The 21162-nt window shown below is 38.3% G+C and overlaps 1 protein-coding gene across 1 annotated transcript; it reads left to right on the top strand.

Annotated features, from left to right (window-relative positions):
• The first annotated feature begins 5476 nt into the window (after nt 1–5476).
• Nucleotides 5477–20267, top strand: LOC143881315 (protein REDUCED WALL ACETYLATION 2-like). The gene is made up of 16 exons (XM_077384318.1): nt 5477–5840; nt 7523–7614; nt 9802–9942; nt 10043–10099; nt 10896–10968; nt 13684–13842; nt 16865–17014; nt 17103–17358; nt 17457–17578; nt 17762–17848; nt 17940–18028; nt 18120–18182; nt 18368–18424; nt 19483–19579; nt 19672–19830; nt 19959–20267. The coding sequence occupies exons 1-16, from the start codon at nt 5808–5810 to the stop codon at nt 19962–19964; spliced, it is 1641 nt and encodes a 546-aa protein (XP_077240433.1). The 5' UTR covers nt 5477–5807; the 3' UTR covers nt 19965–20267.
• Nucleotides 20268–21162: the final 895 nt, after the last annotated feature.

Here is a 21162-nt window from a genome sequence, read left to right as displayed (position 1 = left end):
ACAATGCAATGGCATCTGAACAACTACTCTCCCTGTGGACATGAGAAAACCCAACAGAAGCAAACTCAGACAATAAACTTTGCTTTCCTTTGATAAGGAAGCATTTGAGAATCTCTACTCCTTCATTCTCTGACAGGTTTAACACACTTGGGCTGAAGAGGCAGCTCTTAGCCCAACTATGAAGGCCTCATCATGTGTAATCACTGTGACTAACCCAACACTCCCCCCAAGTATCATTCAGGCATTCTATCCTTGTCTAATCGGAACCAACCACCACTGCACTATGCTCAAACCATAGTTTTAAATCTCCCCACATCACTGTGGACTCCCCCGAGTCAACTTCCTTTTTCCTTGGCCGCGTTCCGCATTTTGCCTTACAAAGTCAATAGAAACTCCTTTGACTCTTCCAAGTTATGACCGCGTCAACTGCATTTTTGGCCGCGTCCGTGCCCAGCCCACAAGGATTTTTCTTGCCCGCATCTTGACCTGCATCCGCTTTTTTAAACACTGGCTGAAACAGTTGAGCGACCGCTGGCCAGCAACTCCCATGCACAGACAAATATTCATTCTTTGTATCTGGTCCAGCCTCACAGCCCTTCACGGGTTGGTAAGAAGTCAATCTTGTTTCTTGAACTCGGATGAAGTTTCAACATAGCTTGGAGGGGAGAATAGTGGAACTAAGTATTGGGAGAATGGTATAAAGACTGGACATTTCTATTATTGAATTAAAAGGTTTCATGAATTGAAAGACCGAAGAAGGAATTAAAAGACCTGACTGAAGGAATTTAGGGAGAATGGACATAACAGTTTTCTGAGGGAGATTGTGCAGAAATGACTGGGAATTATAATAGTTTGTAATTAATTAGTAAGGTTTTTACATGAAAAACCATTTAGAAGTAACAATATTAGAATCTCTTCCTAAAAATCACCTTTCTAATAGTTGTTGCCGAAGATATTTGATCTTGTTGAGCCAAGGGGAGAGTCGGGTGGGATCATTTAGCGCCCACCCCCACCCCCCTCCCCCCGGCGGCGATCCTTGGGAAGCCATGAGGATTTGGACACGATGATAAGACGATTTGAGTTCGGAACTGAAAAACCTCGTGGAAGAAGAAATACGAACCAAAGTGGAAGTGATTGGATGTGCTTGAAATGTAATTACAAAAATTTTGGTCCGCGTAGTGTCTGTAGAAAATGCTCTGGATAAATTTAAAAAAAAAAAAAAGTTGAGGTAGCAAAATCTTGGGTCCCTAAGGTTGTTCCAAAAGAAGTTCTCATGGAAGGAGCTCCATTGATTACTATCCCAATAAATCTGATATCTGATAGGAAGAGGACCCTCAAAAGCTGCTTGGTGGGTACTTTAAGAAATAATTCCCTGTTGGAAGAGGCTTGGAGCTGGGTTAGAAAACATTGGGCTCTCCGCCTTCTTAATAAGCCGTTTTATATTAGTCCTTTAATGGTGTTATTATGCTTTGAGTCGCAAGGTCAGGCCACGTCTATCATAAGGCGAGGTGGTGATGCTTTGGGAGGATACCTTGTCTCCCTTCAACCATGGTTTCCTGCTCTTAATACTGGTGCGAGAACGGTGAGACTTAGATTTTATGATATACCGCTTCATGCCTGGTCAGTTTCCACTGTGGCGGCCTTGGGCTATCATTTTGGACTAGTCTTGGGAGCTCAAATGTCTGGTAGTCATAATCAATGTCTGGAATTTGCATCTGCGAAGGTTTTTACATCAATGTGGAAATGTCTACCATCATTCATAAATCTTATGGTAGATTCCATTATCTACCCGATGGGAGTAAAGATGGTAACTGAGGAGTTAACTTCCTTAAGGGATTTGTCGGCGGTAGGGGACTCTTTGGCTCATGAGTTTTCCTCTTCCCATAAAGGCCCTGAAATCAATGCCGCCGATGTAAAATCGCCGGAGAAATAAATTTCCATGGAAGGACTTCTTCCAGAAAATTTTTAGGGTAAATATGTCATTTCTGTTGTTAGGGAGCCGTTGGATGGGCCTCTATCAAATTTTGAATTACCCTCTATCTTGGGAAGGGAAGAGCCGTCATAAAAAATTAAATGAAAGAAATCATCATTGAAAGGGAAGAATGTCAGGCATGGGAAGGTACGAGTCAACAACCTTTAAAGGCTAAATCATGTGCCATTTCGGGAAAAGCCATCCGGAAAGATTTCAATGACAGTCTAATCTGCAGTCGGTGGTTGAAGAAAATGTGGTTAAACTTAAAAAACATTTTTTTAATAGTAGCAAAAAGAACAAAGGAAGGTCAAGAGTTCTGAAAAATAAAAAACGTCACGTCAGTGGGATTCGTGTCAACTCCCCTAAGAGAAGTACCTTAAATAGGGTCGAAAGAGTCGATCAATCTGGCAGAGGTGCACAAATCGAACCTCATTTATTAACAACTAGGGGAGGTATTTCCCTCTTTAAAAGGACGCTTTTGGCTTGCCTTAAAAAAGAAGAAACCATCGATCCCACAGTTAGGAAGAGGAAGGCCACCTCTTGTGACGTAGATGACCTTAAACTTCTTAAGGAGCTGGAGTATGACGAGAAGCTGGCATCAGAGGAATGCCCCTCTCCAAGAGAAATCTCTATGGGGATTTGGAAGAAGCACCAGAAGCAATTCAAAAAGGACGCTAAGGAAAATAAGGAGGAACTCAAAAAAGTCTCTGGGTTAACTGATCCAAAAGACGTATTTGTCCGGATCTATAAGCTCCATTTTTTTTAGGAAGCTTTAGAAGCAGAGAGAAGGGCTCGTCGTCAGCGTTGGGGGGAGGAGAAAGCAGCAGAAATAGAGAGGTTAGAAAAACTGGTAGGGGTCTCATTAGAAGAATCTCAAGACTCTTGGGACACGTTAGACAAGGAAGTTAGTATGGAGATTCGGAAACTGATGGTTTCTCTTGCCCACAGAAGGTTGAGATGTTAATTTTAAGGATGAATCTAGAGGGTGTTAGAAGTATAAGATTGGGGAAATCTTTGGGAGATTGTTTATAACATTTTGCGATCATCTAGGGTGAAGTTGCCACCGTTACATAGCAAAGACACAAACTTGTCCGAATCCAGATGGGCAACAATTCTGACCATATTGGGTTTGAGAGATTATGTCTTTTGCCTTGACTGGATTTTTGTATGGATCTTCCTGCTTTGCTATTCTATCTCTTGGAGGTGTGGCGATTTTATCAGAGGTTTGAATACTGGGTTTTGTTAATATCGGTGCTAATAGGACTAACAGGGTTTGATTTGTAAAAAGGACTGAGATATAGAGAGTTGCTCTCTTTAAAATACATTTGCCAATGGCATGATGAAGGAAAAGACAAAGATTGTTGCTGTAGTTTGCTTTGTTTTGCTTGTTTTACTATCTTCTGTTTCTGGGTATGCCCGATCCAGCTCTTGTTGATATTTTGTAACTCCTGGTCCCCAATGTTATTCTAATATCAATGAAATATCTCAATTTTCAAAAGAAAAAAAATGAGGGACATGGATGGAATTGGATTTGTCGACCCATTTGGCGAATGCAAGTAAGGCCAATTGTCATTGATCCCACCTTGATCAGGTGATCCTAGCCTCTTGATCTATTAGGCCCCGCCTAGGGTTCTATTGAGAGAAGCTAAAGTGTCGATCTTTTAGCCCTTAATCTTACAAATAGCCTCTCGATCTATTAGGCCCCGCCTAGGGTTCTATTGAGAGAAGCTAAAGTGTCGATCGTTTAGCCCTTAATCTTACAGACGGCATGTCTGTCCCACATAGGACCAGGATCATGTAGGTCACCTCATGATAACCCACCAGATTGATGGTTCCGAGGCTAATAAGAATCTCAGTGAGCTTCAGGTTTTTCCGCACAACATAATAAATAGATAAATGAATAATCAGTTTTTCACAAACAGAGCTTCATGTTTTTCAATAAGCTCTTTACCTGTAACTGAAAGACAATTTCCATAAATAGAAATATCATACCAGCTTCTAAAACAGGTGCCATGATCCAAAAGCTTGCAGAAACCTTACATGATACACTGAATTGTAACAGAAGATTCGGAAGGTAAGGTAAGAACTCATATGCTTGCCAATACATCATTCAATCAAAGGACTCAGATTCGCCTTGAAAAGTACATAACCAAAAGTAAAAGGCCTACAATGTTGAATTGCCTGAGACGCTTCCAAAGATCCCAACATGTTCCCAATCAAACTGGCAGATTATGTAATTCAAGAGTATTGAGTAGATTGAACTCATAAGTTTAGTTTTATGGTTTTTGTCGATCTTGATATTTTTTATCTCCCTCCCATGTGTTCCAAGTTAGGGATGGTGTCTTGTGCCCATAAATTTCGCATCTTTCTCTTTATCTAATAAACCAGTACGAGTCCCGCCAAACCTCAAATTACCTCCATCACGAGGCAACTTATGAGTTAGACAAAATAACCCGCCCCTGCATGGGAAATTGTACCAACCCAAAACAATTTATCTTTATTTACGTTGTAGTCCTACAGATGCGTGGTTTGGATCATCCTCTGAAGTGGGCCTCACTTGACTTTTTGAAAAACACTGGACGTTAGGCCTACACACTATATGGAATCTCATAAATACATTACATTTTAAGATGTAGCCCTAATTTCATATTAATTTAGTCGTGAAAGGTCGTACTTTTGTTTTTTGCATGAATAGTTCTTGCATGCAAGGCCATGCTTGGGCGTCATGGAATTTAAATTTTACAATTGGTGAGGTGAGTAGGGTGGGTGGAAGAAGGAGATAGTAAATAGGGCAGGAGCGGAGGAGAGAGGATGAGAAAAAGCGTGAAAAAGGAGGAAAAAATACTTACCTTTTAGCCACTTCTTAGTTCTTACCCTCACCTCGGTCGCTCGATCTCAAGTTTCTTCATCACCCACCTTCCTTATCCCTCTACCACATGATAGACTAATATTTAATGGAGAATATATTCATGGTTGCCAGACAAGGCTCAATTATTTTTTGTAATTACTGCTAAATTTTGTCTCCTGACTCACTTTTTGAGAAGCTGAGATCAAATTTCATCCTCCCAACTTTACGTGTTTGTACGCCCACCCATCTTATAATTTCTCTACTTTCAATAATGACAAGTTAAAGGAAAGAAGAGGGTGTGGATGACATGTTGCACTTGTGTATGCGGTTGGTAAGGGTCACGTACACCGACAGGGTTAAAGTCTTGGTGTTAAATAGATTTGATAGGAGAGAAGAGTCACCTCAGATGAATAAGTCAAAATGGGATAATATCTCTCCCCCAAAACTGAGCTGTGAAATGGCTTTCCGCAAATTGCCCTTGTGTAAATGCATTTCATAATTTTGCAAGACTATAAGGAAAGGGTAATTTCGTAAATGCGTAAATGAGACTCGAAAGAACCCGAGATTCTTAAGACAAAGGACCTCCAACCTAAATCCAGATCTTAAACTAATGTCATCTCATCTCGTCTCATAAACAAAGGCAGGCAGAGACCGCATCATTTTAAATACCGTGACAGTTTTCTTAGACGCTCTCACCGTAAAAGAAAGAAAGAAAGAAAAATGAGTGTCATTTTTCCCCCTAAAAACCCAGAGAAAAGGATTTACATTCTTCTTCTTCAAAACACCGTCACCTCCATTTATGTCTCTATCTCTCCACTGAAAATCTAGGGTTTTATCTGCTTCTTTCGCAAGAAACCTATATTCCGATCATCAGATCTGTTTTTACACTCACAGATCTTCATCTTCTTGAGAAATGCCCTTCAATTCACAGGTTTTCTTTCTGTGAATCGCTCCCTCCCTCTCTCTCCATTTGTTCATTTCATTGAGATGGAGATCTCGGGACCTATTACTCCTGGTCAGGTACGCAATATCAAGAAAACTGAAATTTCCTTTTACTTGAATGTTATTTTTCTTACTCCGCTCTTCGTTTTTTTCGGCACTAGTATTAAATCTTGCTTGCTAGTGAATTTAAGGTGGAAGATTGATGAAGTAGATTAGTTGTTAGTGCATGTCATGATCCTTTTTCATGGAATCATGGAAGCTTCTATGATTCGATTTCTTAGGTTTACAAGTGTGAGACATTTGATTAAGAGGTGTTGTTGGATCTCATCTTTATTTTGTGGTGGAATTTGAAATTTGGTTTCTAATGCTTCATTTTTTTATTTTTTTTTGGAATTATTCTCAAATCTCGGTTGCTAGTGAATGTATGGTGGAAGATTGATGAAGTAGATCAGTTGTTAGTGGATTTCATGATCTTTTTTCGGGGGTTCATGGATAATTCTATGATTCTATTTGTTAGTTTTACAAGTGTTGAACATGTTTTTGGATGTGATGTTGATTTTGTGGCGGAATCTGAAATGTGGTTAGCGGACGAGTGTAGAGAGGCAATTATTGTTTTTTTAATGTCCACTTTATAATGAGTGTCTTTTTAGTTCGTTTGTGCTGACAATGAACCAGTGATAGATCAACATAATTCAGTTTTCCTTGTATTAATTCTTTTCTATTTATCGAATGCAATCTTGATTTATTTATAATCATTATTTGCTTTTTTCTATAATGTTTAAGTCCTATGTAAAGATTTTTCTGAAATTCGAGTGACTCTATGTATAGTTGGGACTATTGTTTACTATGACCATAACAATTGTATTGCCATTCTCTCAAGTCACTGCAATATATATTCAATGAACCTTGACATTTTCTGATTGGGTTTATATTCACCAGCTGAGAACCTGCATCTCCCTTTTGGTCTTTTTTGCTCATCTTTACTACTTGAAAAGTCTAGTTAGAGAATTAGGACCCTTGTTCTCTTTTAAACAGCTTCATGTATTTCAATGTCTTACAAAACTTGAATTTGATTACTTCTTGCACAAGGTAAAACATTGAGTTAGCTTTGCTGGAACATTTTAATTGGTTTAGAATTAGTTTTATATTAGCTGATTTTATGCCAAAACTGCATCATGTTTCTCATGGTAATATCTATTTCTTAAGTGACCAACTTCCTATGAATAGTTTTCACTTTTTCTTTGGATTTTGTGTCGTAATTGTTATTATTAGAGGAATATATTTGAGATCAGCCAATTCTGCTATTTGTTTTGGAGATATGTGATCGAGCTAGTTCAGAAGATAGGATTCTGTAGGATAATTTGACATTGTTCCAAAGGTACATGTCTTGTTGGTTGAACTGCGGAGCTTATTCACATTTGGAAGGGTACTAAAGTTTTTTTGCAGATGTAATTGCAGACATGCCGTCTGTTCTTTTCTCTCCTGTAATGATACTATTGAATATTGATATGGCTATCCAAGGTTTGGGAAGATGTGTTCACAATACAGAGACAGGTTTAGTTTAGATGAATTAATGTCCTCATCTTGTTCTTTTTTGAATTCCGTATAATTAATGCACATACCACTGCTGATGCATCATTGCATTGCTGAGTTAGAGAGTTACACTGGACTTGTTCTTTATGGATTTTCTTTCAAATGCCAATGCATTTCAATAAATTTTGGTGCATCCCTAACATTATTCTGATATTTATTTTTTGCAGGCATCGTTTTTCATTGGAATCATCCCAATATTTACAGCATGGATATATTCTGAGTTGTTAGAATATAGAAAAAATTCAATTGCATCTAAGGCGTGAGTTATAATTTTCTAAACTCAAAGTTCATTTTATCCCTGTATATGTGAAAACTAGTATCCTGAGTCACTCCTTTGTCATTTGTATTATAACCGTCCTCAACAGAATAGGGTTGTGCTCTTGTACTGGATAAATCATTTGCATGCATTTCATGCCTTCAAAGGGCTTTCTTTTTTTTCCTTTTACCCTCCTGCTCTATTTTTCCCTCTGTAGTATCTTTACTGGATGATAAACACTAATTATCCTCCCTCGAGGAATTTGGTTTAGCATCCCCTCAAGATTTTATAGATCATAAGTGTTTTCATGACGTTCCATTCATATAGCTAGTTTTAATGAATAGATTACACTTAAGATGGTGACTGTCTTGTTATGTCGTTAATGGAGAATATAGACCAGTTTTAATGGAGAGATTCAACATTGGATGTTGCTATTGTTAGTAATCGATTTCACTAATATTACAATAAGCCCTTTATAAGTGCTTATATGTAGCACTTGAGAAATACACATAGAAAAGATAAGTATGGAAGAAGATTATCCTAATCTAACTTAGTTTCATAATCTAGCTTGACACTTCGTCTAGACTTGGTTGCTTAATCTAGCACCTTGATGATCCAACGCTGAGATATTGTGATCTGATATACTCTAACGTGCAACGGTGATATCTCATATATTACAGCATGCCCCCTCATGCTTGCATGGATTGTAAATCGACGGACTTTTGATTACAATAAATGCCATGTTAGTAGAAGCGTTGTAATTACATACCCAATTAGGGATATTTTAGACATTGTACACGTAACCCTGGCTACAAACATCCACGCGCGGGCGGGCACTCACATACATATATAATACATGTTATGAGAGGGAGAGCTTTTTCACTCTCTCTTCTCTTCTTTCCATATCGTCTCTCTCCTTTTTTCTTCTTTCTCTCCTCTCCAATCGAGCTTAGGTTACAGCATACATGATATCAGCTATAGGATCTGATTAGGTTTTTCGGAAAAGTAAAAAGAAAAAGAAAAACATAACACCCTAGTTGGGTTTTTTTTTATTTGGACCCTCTCCCCTCTTTCAGTTTTGCCACTGCTTCCCTACCCTTACACCTCCCTTCGCTTTTACCATTTCGGTTGAATTCAGAAATTTTTTGGAAATAATGGCGTGGAAGGACTTCATGTAGATTTTGTTTCGGTGGGGATGGAATGGAAACATATCAGTCATTTCGGGGAAATTTAAAACCATGGCCCCATATGCTATCATGTGCTCCGTTTAGAATGAGAGAAACAACAAGATTTTCAACAACATGACCTCGTCAAATTGTCATTAAACCATTAATGATTCAATTGGAAAAGGAATATGGATTTCTTTTATGTCTTATGATGATCAAATTTAGTCATTGTAGGAAAACCTATTTCCATTAATGATAATGATGTCGAAGTAGGAAATTCTTGAAACCATTTTCCATGAGGTTACATCTTGCTTTCTCCTGGTCATTAATAACTTGATTATTTTTAGATAATAGTAGATAAAAGCAACTCTCGTAAGGAGTCCTGTTGAAACCAAGAAATTTGGGTGATGCATGCACACTCACCATTTTATACTTCTAGGAATATTTATGCTTTATCGACTCACCTTATGAAAAGGTTCAACCATGCATAGCTTGTGCAAAATGTGACTTGGGGTCCTTGGACCTTGCGGCTCTTGTTGATGAAATTAAGGGCAGATGTAGCAACAAAACCATCAACTTTATGCATATTCCTCAGACTGCGAATGAACTTGTGGACGGGCTAGCGAAAACTGGTGTAAATAGAATCAATCTCGTCTTTGGGCAGCGTCTGCCCGATGACTTTTAGTTTGAATCCTTGTTTTTCCTTTGAATAAAAGTTCTCTGTTTCAAATAAAAAATCAAAGATATGAGAGCTGCTAATATGTTATCAGCCATGGTTTTTGTCCTGTTTCCTTGCGTGCTTAATGCTCATTATCTAGTCTAGACTCTAGAATATAGTCTTGTTTGGAGATCTGAGGTTCAAATTTGGACAGTTGACTGTGGCTATTTTATTTGTAGGTCTATTTTCCTATGGATTGCTTGGGTTTGCTAGAACTTAGCTTCCATCTGTACTGTACAGGGTGTGCTGTGTCTGTTTTGAGTTTAAACCGATTTGACTAATGGCCTCGATTGGCTCCTTATCTAGTGGCAGGCATTCTGATATAAATCTGGCTGAGTTGGGCAATGAAACAGTTAAGGAAGATGATAGAGCCATTTTGTTGGAGGGAGGTCTTAAACCAGCTTCTCCTAGAGTTCATATCTCATCTGTAACATCACAGCTCACCAGGTTTGCGACATGCGCCTTTCTTAAAACCCTATTTAGATTCCAATTATGTTATTGATGCTGGTCTAAGTGGCATCTGCTTATATATTCTGGATCTGTTCAGATTCTTGCTGATGGATGAACCATTCTTGCTTGAAAACCGACTGATATTGAGAGCCATGTAAGTGATGCCATCTTCAAAATCTGGGATTATAAAAATTAGGAAAAATTACATATACACCCCCTGTGGTTTGGCCATTTTCCGCTTTAAACCCTGTGGTTTGGAAGTTACCAACGACGCCCAACTTTCCTTGGGTTTTTTTAACGTGACGGAGTGGACGGAAAAGGAGAAATGACTGTTATGCCCTCATCTTCCCCAACTGAAATTAGGGTTTTCATACTTTAAAACTGAAAATTAGGGTTTGATTCAAACCCTTGTTTATTTATCAACATAAACGCTCGATTTAGGAGTTCTATTTGTCTTCATTCACATCATTATCATGATTTGCACATAAACCCTAAAATTTTAGGGATTTTTGTTTTGTTTTTATCAATGTTTTTTTTCCTTGAAATGTGGGTTTGATGTAGCCATGGGCTGGGTTTCATTGTCTGTGGTGGAGGTGACGGCGGTTGTGGCTGGAGATGGCGGCGGCGGCTGTGGCCGGACGTGGCGGCGGGAAATGGCGTAACCCTAATCCCTTTGCAAATGGCTTAAAACCAGTGATAAAGGGTATTTTTGTCCTAAAAATATTAACCATGGTTAGTTTTAGTCATTCCGTCAGGTTAAACTAACGGACCTTCAACGAAGGGGCTCTACTTAAAAATGCCAGGAAGTTGAGGGGGTGTCTTTGGTAACTTCTAAACCACAGGGTTTAAAGCGGAAAATGGCCAAACCACAGGGGGCCTATTTGTAATTTTCCCTAAAAATTATAGAATTCACAATATTATGTTGACTAGTTTAAGTGTTTCCCCTTCAGGTCTGAATTTGGACTTTTTCTGGCCTACTATTACATATGTGATCGTACAAATCTCTTTGGAGAGTCAAAAAAGGTGCTTATATTTCTTTACCACCAACCACCCACCTTTGTTCTAGTACAATCCCTACACCTCATTTAGGCCATTGCCTCGGTGCCCTCGAGGGCCTTTTTTGTTATGCAGCATTGAGAATTTATTAAGCATAAGGCACTTAAAGAAAAATATGCAAGTATCATGTTGATACCAATTGCGAGTCTTTACTTATGGTTCTAGCTCTTTGAAAACAATTGCATTTCTTCGTTGAATCTAGCATAAGGTTCAGATAATTACTGTTCTGGTTGATGCATACTCCAGGACTCAAAACTAATCACTAGTGGCTAATCTGAACATCTGGATTAAATATGGGCAATAAATTGCATGATGCATGAAAAGATCACGAGGTTTTTGTCAAAATTTCAAATACTCATGGCATATTTGTCTCGTTTGAAAGTTGGACATCATTGATGTATCCCTCCAAGAATCAGGCAAAATGCACTGTTAGTTCCTTGTTGTTCTGTAAAAATTCTGTTTGAATCTATTAGGATCTGATATTCGTGTCAGATATGCAGAGCCATGGCAAAGAAATTAATGAAAATTTATGGGCACAATTTCAATGTGATCACTATACTGAAGTGGAAGCTTCGGTACTTAGCCAAGGAGTACTGCTATTGCCTTCCATGAGTGGTGTAATGTATATTGAAGGCGGCTCTCTCAATCTGATAAGATGGATTAGAGAGGGGGCAGGATTCCCTTGGAATCTTGCCGACGTATTCGTATTATATAGACTTGAAGGTTACTGCATCATTTTCTACCATGTGAGGAGGGAGGAGGCAAGCTTCCCTTGGAACCTTACCGACGTATTCGAAGATGTGCTAGATAGACTTGAATGTCACTAGAACCATTTCAACCATGTCAGGATGGAACTAATGCGCATGGTTTTAAATTTCGGCCAAAACGTTTCGTTTCGGCCGCGACCGAAATGAAATTTACATGAAGTCGTTTCTTTACAAGATTTCGGCAAAATTTCGAAATTCCGCTGAAATGTCATCGGTTGAAATTTCGTTTTTAGTCGTTTTTACAAAATATCCACTGAAATTTTAAATAGATCCACCGAAATTTTAAAAAATCCACTGAAATGTTATAATTCCCACCAAAATTTATGAAATATTCACCGAAATAGCCAAAATTTCCATTGAAATTGCCGAAATTTTAGACATTTCGGTCGAAATTAGAAAAAAAAAAACAAAATCATAATCATAATTTTAAATGATTTCGGCCGAAATTTCGGCCCGAAACCGAAACGTTTCTGTTTTGGTGGTGACTGAAACCGACACTGAAAGCAAAATTTAAAACCTTGCTAATCTGGTTGCTGATAGACAAGCAAACGGAGTATCTAGTAGAAGTATTATATAGACTTGAAGGTCACTGCATCCTTTTCTGCCATGTGAGGAGGGAGGCAAGATTCCCTTGGAAACTTACCGACGTATTCGAAGATGTGCTAGATAGACTTGAAGGTCACCAGAACCATTCCAACCATGTCAGGATGGAACTAATACGGATGCTGATAGACAAACAAACGAAGGAGTGTCTAGTACAAAACTTGTAATTAAATATCATATGCCTGATTTTCATAGATCTTAGCAGGTCTTGTAAGTTGTAACTAGTAGATCTTATGTATGTGCCTTTGTTCATACCGATTGGGTTGTGTTTTCATATCTTTTTGTGCTAATGAAGATTATGTTGCTACATACCAAAAAAAAAAAGATTATGTTGCTATTCAAAAAATAAAAAAATGTGATCACTCTGTAAACTTGATTATTTGAGATTAATCTCTGGGAATCTCAAGAGAGTATTGTTTTTTGTTAAATTTATGAAGGCATTCCAATTCAGTCACGATGCCTAGAAATTATAATAAATGTTAGATGTATTTGCACAAGCGATAGAATGCAGCTAGACATGTCGTGGACTTGCTTTTAATTGATGGCACGATTTAAGCCAGGTCATAACTTTTGCTAGATCCTGTTTTGTGCATGCGGGTAGTGTCATTACTGTTAGGTTGAAAGTCCAAATCTAAGAACTATAATATGTACACACACAGACAGAGACACACACACACATACACATGCAAGCACTGTGCTTGCATTTGTGTTCGGAGTGCATTTGATCTAAAACTTCTTGTAGAAAGAAATGTATTCTTGATCAAAAGAAAATTCCCCATCGTGATTCCATAGTTGTTGCAAATATGCAGTAGTTGCTAACTTCTTGATTTGAATCCCAATATTCACAACATTGATGTCCAAGCAAAGATGCTTTCCGGCCCCTCATCGATGTGCATATATTGAAATCACCATGATCCAAGCTTAATAGAAAAACATAACAATCCGAAATAAGTTGCAGGTATATTCTAAAGTCCAAGTAGGTTTTAATGATAAATAAGACCTTTCTATTGCAGCAAAAGATAAATATAGTAACTAGTGTACATGCACTAGTGATTTCACTGACAGGTGTTCTTTCTCTTCTAATAAAATTTTATGTTATCCTTATTAGAGGTATCCATCAGTTCATTTGTTTGCTTCGCTTCCATACATTCACTAATATGTTCTTTTTTTTTTCACTGATCATCTAGAGATTTTATTTGGGAATGGGGATGGGGTGTTTTGGTACATGGAATGGACTGTGCTTTATTAATGATTGTAACTTTCCTCGGCATCCGACTTGACTATTTATGATGACTATGATGTTTGTTTGCAGAGTTACAACCGGGACCTTTTCCTATTTCTTTACTTCCTTCTCATCATAATTTCGGCTATTACATCGTTTAAGCTCCACCATGATAAGTCATCTTTCTCAGGAAAATCCATACTCTATCTGAATAGACATCAAACTGAGGAATGGAAAGGGTGGATGCAGGTTAGTCATTCTATAATGTAAACTATCTCATGTGTGAAGCAGCTTATGTTGTGATGCTACAATGTCTTCCTATATTTTTCTGTCATAGTACTTTGTTCATCTGAGGCGCTTAACAAGATTTCTAAGGAACCATAAAGGCATTTCCCTGTTATTTTCTTTGCACATTGAATTATCTAAAGCACCAAACAGATTTATGCATCTAAGGCGCTGAACAGATTTATTCATTTATGCTCTTAACTATGAGAAAATGGCTTGTAAAAATTAATGGTCCAACACCTCGTATCCTTGTCGACACTCGACACACGAATCCATGTCTACAGATCATAATCATTTCCTGTTAAAACTTCATCTTTTAAAGTTCTTTTTTGGCTCATTTAACAGCACTTCCCTACTATCAGTGAGCAAGGAATTTGAATACATGAGTGGTAAAAGTATCTTGTTCACCCAGTTTCACAAGGTTAACATCGTGCACTTTCATCAACTGGAGATTAGTACCGCCTGTACTCAATCTGGAGAAGCTTCAGAGTGGAGAGATTAATACCGCCTTTACTCAATCTAGAGAACAGTTCGCGGGGTTCACTAAATCGTTAGCTAAGTCTAAATCGAGAGATATTTGTAACAAGTTGGGGTTGTATGTTATATACACTCCAGCTTGAGGGGGAGTGTTAGAAGGGTATTTTGGACTATGTTATATAGAAAAGTGACTATGAGTGGCCTCTCATATAAGCTTATATGAGGTGACGGCTAGAAACACAGTGGGCCCACATTTTTGGGGTGATCCAAACCATTCATTTGATAGGCCCTGACATAGATAGGGTGTGCCCAAAAAATCAGCTCCATAGGATCATCCAAACCCTTCTAGCTGTGGAGGTGAAAAATGGGCAAATTTGGACAAATTTATACCCACCCATTTTCACCTCCACTGTTCGAAGGGTTGGGATGATCCTATGGAGCTGATTTTTTGGGCACACCCTATCTATGTCAGGGCCTATCAAATGAATGCTTTAGATCACCCCAAAAATGTGGGCCCACATGAGTTTCTAGCCGTCACCTCATATAAGCTTATATGAGGGGCCACTCATACTATATATATATATATATATATATATATATATATATATATATATATATATATATATATATATATATATATATATATGGGAGCTCCCTATCCGTTTGGTTGCCAGTAAAAATTTTGTCCCATGAAATTTTAGTAAAATTTTGGTCCCATCCCATGTTTGGTTGCCTTTTAGCACTAGGTTTTTTTTAATCCCACTCTTGTAATGATTACTTGTGTGGTGAATTTTTTAATCCCACTTTTGTAATGATTGCCTTTTCATCCCATCCCAATAATCCCAGGAACAAAAATAAACCCAGGAACCAAAAATAAGCTTGAGAAGAATTTTTTTCTTCCCAACAGTTCAAGCAACCAAACAAAGTTTTTTTTTTTCCCACCATAGTCCGGTCAACCGAACATGGGATTTTTATTTTACCCGGATACTTCTAGGACTTTTTTTTCCCAACCAATCTCCTGGGATTTTTTTTCTCCCACATAAATCCCAGGAACCAAAAAAAACCCGGCAACCAAACAGAGCTGTTTTCTCCCTCACTTCTTCTTCACCTTTGTTAGAGGCCATGTTACATTGAACAGGGTGGAAAGAAATAAGTAAATCTCTGATGGTGAGAGAATCAATTGGAAAAATCATAATAGAGATCAAAGTATCCATTGTTAGGTGTGTATGAAGAAGAAACTCCAGGGTGTGTTAAGTATCCATTGTTGGGTGTGTATGAAGAAGAAACTCCAGGGTGTGTTGCTAGCTGATGTAATTCAAATTGGCAAGATGAATGTATGAATAGTATTTGCATTTTGCATAGATAGGATCAAGGCAGGGAAGATTCCTCTGCCTCCTACTACCATTAATCTTAATTTAATGGCAGATCATGTGCCAACCTGGGATCGTTCAGTGTTGAAGAGGTTTTTAAGAATGATTCAGGACAATTTGTATGAGCTTTTCCCAGACTTGTTAGGTTGACTGATTCTAATGAAGCGGAAATAAGAGTACTCCGTACTGGCTTTTGCATTTATAACCAGCTATCCCGAATGTTGTGGCTGGAAGGAAAACCAAAGAATGTAATAGCTTGGGTTAAGAGATTATCCCTGGGGCTCTGGGAATTGGCAAATTATATTTTTGAAGTATTTAATAATAGTTAGAAACATTTTTTTAAGGGCTTTCATCTCTTCCTGTACCATCTTGGACCCTACACCTCATGGCAATAGAGTACTTAGTGCCTCTACCCCTAGAGCATGTAGGAGATTGGTAGTTAGGGAACATCTCCAAACTTAAATCATATCCCAAGAGTGTCAATGATATGGTGGATGGCCTGGTGAGACCACGGCTAGACTGGACTAAGCCGCATTAGTCTGTATATCTTCTGTTCTTCTAGGGGACAGCTTGTCCCGATCCCTCTTGTTTTGTCTTCTTCTGTTCTAGTAAAGTTCCTTCAGTTAACACCCTCAAAAAAGGGGGGAGAGGAAAAAAGAATCAAGATGCTGAAATATTCTATGAGTATGACACCAGATGAGTAGTAACTCAGTTTTAAATCTCCCTAAATCAAATCAAGAGATAGAATGCACGAAACAAGCCGAATAATTTTGACAAGTATCTAGGCTCCAGCGGGAATGATACATCTAGCCCTCCCCAGACCCCACAATGGCGGGAGCCTCGTGCACTGGGCCGTCCTTTTTTTTATCTGGGCTCCAGTGGGAGTTTGTCCAAACTCAACCTCAATGCTGTGGGTTTGGTCCAATGGTAACCCTTATCCAAGAGCACCTCTGAGAAAGTTTGAAGTTGAGCCTTTGTCCTGGTAGTGATACATGTAATTTTTTGATAACCACTGATACCTTTACCTAATTCCTGGTAACATTATAAGCACCGATATGTCTCTTCACACTGTCATTTTATGGCTTGCATGGACAACAGTATGAAATGAGCCTAACTCTATTTTTTCTCTCATTTCCCAGGTATTGTTTTTGATGTACCATTACTTTGCTGCGACAGAAATTTATAATGCAATCCGCATTTTTATTGCTGCCTATGTGTGGATGACTGGATTTGGGAACTTCTCTTATTACTATGTTCGGAAGGATTTTAGCCCTGGGCGGTTTGCTCAGGTAACAAACGTTATTGGAGCAACAAAGCACCCATTCCTGCATATCATGGTTGTGTTTCTGACAACTAATTTACTTTTTTTTTTAACAGATGATGTGGCGGCTTAATTTCTTTGTGACATTTTGCTGCATTGTCCTTGATAACAACTACATGCTATACTACATCTGCCCCATGCACACTCTTTTCACTCTTATGGTTTATGGTGCACTTGGAATACTAAACAAGTACAATGAGATTGGATCAGTCATTGCTGCGAAAATCATCGCATGCTTTTTCGTGGTTATTCTGATTTGGGAAGTCCCTGGGGTATTTGATTTGGTTTGGAGTCCATTGACATTCCTTCTTAGTATGTGATGGAGTATTATTCTTAAGTGCCTTCACTTTCAATACTTGCTCATGTTCTTCCCAAATAATGCATGTTTTTCTTTACCCAAAAAAATACAGGATACAGCGATCCAGATCCTTCAAAACCGAAGCATCCCCTCTTGCATGAGTGGCATTTCCGCTCAGGACTTGATCGCTATATATGGATCATTGGGATGATATATGCTTACTATCACCCTACTGTAAGTTCTGATGCAGCTTTGTTTCTGTTTTACGATTTTTATTAGATAAGTATTAGTTTTCAATTTATAATCTTTTGTTCTTAGGGTGTTGTTTAGATGGAGTTGGTCCTACAATTTTTTCTTGATTGTAGGTTCTTTCTGTCTTGGGTCATGGCTAAATTGTTTACATGTTTACTAATATAGGTTGAAAAGTGGATGGAAAAACTGGAGGAATCTGAAGCAAGGCTTAGAATATCAATCAAAACAATTATTGTGACGATTTCCTTAGCGGTATCCTACAAATATTTGTTACATATCTGTCTGTTCAGCAAAAATTTTAATTTTAAGTTTTTCTTGTTTGGTTCATGTCGTGTAATTTCAGATGGGCTTTCTATGGTACGAGTACATATACAAGATGGACAAGGTCACCTATAATAAATTCCATCCTTATACATCATGGATCCCAATCACGTATGCATATTTTCCCTAAACGTGCCGAATGTTATTCAAGTCATTTTCCTGATTTTAATAGTGCTGTGCTTTCCCTTTTCATGTGAATCAGTGTCTACATTTGCTTGCGGAATTTCACTCAGCAGTTCAGAAGCTACTCCTTGACCCTCTTGGCGTAAGTGGCCTATGATTTCTTCTGACTCATCTGAATACCCTATGTTTCTGTTCCGTAAAAGTGTTGCATCTTCTTCAGATAGTCATTGTTATGAGCACACTTAATGGATTGCTGTAATTTTAGCTTGGGAATTCTGACTCCCAATTCAAAAGATGTTTTGAGTAAGTTTATCTTCTGTTCCTTAGATGGCTTGGAAAGATTACACTGGAGACTTACATCTCACAGATCCACATCTGGTTAAGGTACCATTTCTGATCTGATTTTATATTTTGTCTTTGCTTTAAGCCCACAAATCAGTCAATGGGTGGGGATCCTTTTACACCTGTACTTACAAACAAGCATTGATATACTTAAATGATTCGTGTAAGTATTGCGTAAATTTGATATACTTGAATGATTCATATCAGTATTCGGCAATTGTGACCGAAATTCAAAAATTCACCTGGTCTCAGAACACGGTCAACATGAACCTAGCCAAGCATCGAGTATATGTGGTTACTGAGTTGTAATAGATTTTCATTGATTTCTGATGAGATTGATTTTGGACTAACTGAGCACTAAGTACATTGGTACTTGCTTAGTTGTCAAGTCTCTGCAGGGTTAATGAAAACTTGCATACCCATATATTATGTCCTTGTTTTATTTTTTCAACATTTTCAGGATTTTCCATTTGACTCATTCTAGGTTGCTGACTTGATGAAGACTCATCCTATACTGAATATTAGTTTCATTTTGGCCCAATTTCCAGTCAATTCGTTCAGGTCTCAGAGAGTCCCAAGAGTTTTGAGTTTTTTAACATTAATTTAACTTCCAAACTGGTTTCCTTTTTCCTGAGACACCTAATATTTAAGTCTTCTATTGGTTTCCCTGGAAATGATGAATATATTATTGATTATCAGATATGATTCAATGACATGTTGGGCTTTATCAGTATTTTGCTGATTGATGTGTTACCTATACCTGCACCTCGTTTTTTTAATATTGAGAGGTGGCAGTCGTACCGGGCATTTCTAGTTAAAAATAAAAGAACTATGGTAAACTCATCCTGGCATGTTATAATATGCAATTATGCATATTAGAGGTTTTCAGCGGGTGCATGTGATGTGTATTTGAATATTTGTATAAATTGACAGAGATCTTTCTGGTGGTGCAATTTGGGTCGGGTCAGGTTGAGCTTTTGCTAAAATTGATTTGAAATCAACTCTAACCTGATCCGATTTTATGGTAAAAGCTCAACCCGAATTTCCCAAAATGATCTTTCTATAGGCATGATTTTAAATCTTCCTCTATGAACTTGCAGATCCGGCGTGCCTGATGGACAGCCTAAATGGTTGCTGTCGCTCATCCCCAACTATCCATTGCTGAATTTCATGCTCACTACTTCCATATATGTTGCGGTATGTAATTAATGAAGCCCGAAATCTCACAGTTATTGTGGATAACATCCTGAAAATGACAACTCATTTTGTCTCTGATTCCTTTGATGCAGATATCTTACAGGATCTTTGACCTGACAAACACATTGAAAACCGCATTTGTGCCGAGCAAAGACAACAAGCGCCTGATGCATAACATGGCTGTTGCAGCAGCAATTTCCATCACCTTGTACACCTTGTCCTTTATATTTCTTCGTATCCCACACATGCTGGTACGAGTTTAGCAGTTTCATTATCCAGTTAGGATAAGATGTAGGATTATATATCAAATACTGGGTTTTCATGTGGGGATTGTCTGCTAGTCTCTGATTTTGTCTGTTTCTTCTAATTATAATGACAGGCCTGAGAAAATTGCCATTGGAAAATGTTGGCATCTAGTCGCCGGATTTCTTGGCCTACGATTGGGGACAACAATAGCGAGGTTTGTACATGTACAATCAAAATGATGTGTCGGTCTGTTGCTGAGATAAGATGTTTACAGGGTATTCATGTTAGTGTATAGCAACTCGTGTATAGAAAATGGTGGTTATTGAATTCAGCCTCAAATTGGGGTTTGCAACTATTCCATTCTTGTAAGTTCTGTTCTTCCAAAGTGGATTCTTTCACATATAAAGCTTCTGCATTCATGCTTAGAATGTATGTCCATCTATATTATCTATCTATCTATTTGTTTCTGCAATCTCTTTACGATATCTGTTTTTGAGTCTTGGCCCGTCACATGCTCTACCGAAAGCAATCATTGTTTAGGCAGGAATGCAAAATGGTAAAGAGACCGGTCAACATCAAAAGGCTAAGGAAGCTAGAGCTAAACTTTGATGGCTACAGTTTAGGGAATTCGGATCCTATTGGGATTGGGGGACTGTTAAGTGATGACAGGGGAGCGACTTGCTGAGCCTTTTCAGGCCTCATTGGCAATTCTGGCTCGAATGAGGCAGATCTAAGAATTGTGCTACAAGGCATCAGGCTTTTATAAGTGCACATCCTTGATAGTGTGATAGTGGAAGGGGAATCTCTTGAGCTATTTTATTTCCTGCCTCGAGGATCCATTTTTCACCTTTTCTCATCCCAGTTGCTTTTTTACTGTAGTTTATTCGTTTTATCTTTTCCGTTGTTGCTCTTTTTCGTTTTATTTCCTCACCTTTGTTTCTTCTACTTTTAATGAAATTCCATTAAAAAAAAAAGGAAGTGACTTTGGACAAAAGGGTATGCCTTACCCCTGTCAAAACCAAAAAGCAAGGGAAAGCCCGAGAGAAGGTATTGACAGGGCATGATTCAGGGGAGTCAGCAAAACAGAAGATACTGAGGGGCGAGGGGTTTATACTACTAGTGCTGGGACAGAAGTCCATCGGAGTGGCATGAGCCAATGTACATTTGATGCACATTTAATGATCGGATCCGATGGTCATCACCCATGTTGAGGGGAGTAGATCATGGTCTGCAAAATTCATTGGTTTATACTGCTTGGCAGAATCCTGAATTTTGTCCAAAATGATACTGGAGCAATGACATCTGAGCTTTTCTTTGCTGTGCTTTAGTTTCCATTT

The sequence above is a fragment of the Tasmannia lanceolata genome, unplaced genomic scaffold, assembly GCF_043159265.1.
Source record: "Tasmannia lanceolata isolate RefF3 unplaced genomic scaffold, GAP_Taslan_0.1 ptg000007l, whole genome shotgun sequence".
NCBI classification, from domain to species: Eukaryota; Viridiplantae; Streptophyta; class Magnoliopsida; order Canellales; family Winteraceae; genus Tasmannia; species Tasmannia lanceolata.
The sequence above is the reverse complement of the archived record's forward strand: the minus strand, read 5'-3'. Positions and strand labels throughout refer to the sequence as shown.

What these genes read in the sequence shown, in the direction of transcription:
- LOC143881315 (XM_077384318.1), top strand. Translation starts at nt 5,808, where the DNA reads ATGGAGATCTCGGGACCTATTACTCCTGGTCAG. An exon ending in GTAACATCACAGCTCACCAG is followed by an intron (nt 9,943 to 10,042) that starts GTTTGCGACATG and finishes GGATCTGTTCAG; the next exon opens with ATTCTTGCTGATGGATGAAC. An exon ending in AATGGAAAGGGTGGATGCAG is followed by an intron (nt 13,843 to 16,864) that starts GTTAGTCATTCT and finishes CTCATTTCCCAG; the next exon opens with GTATTGTTTTTGATGTACCA.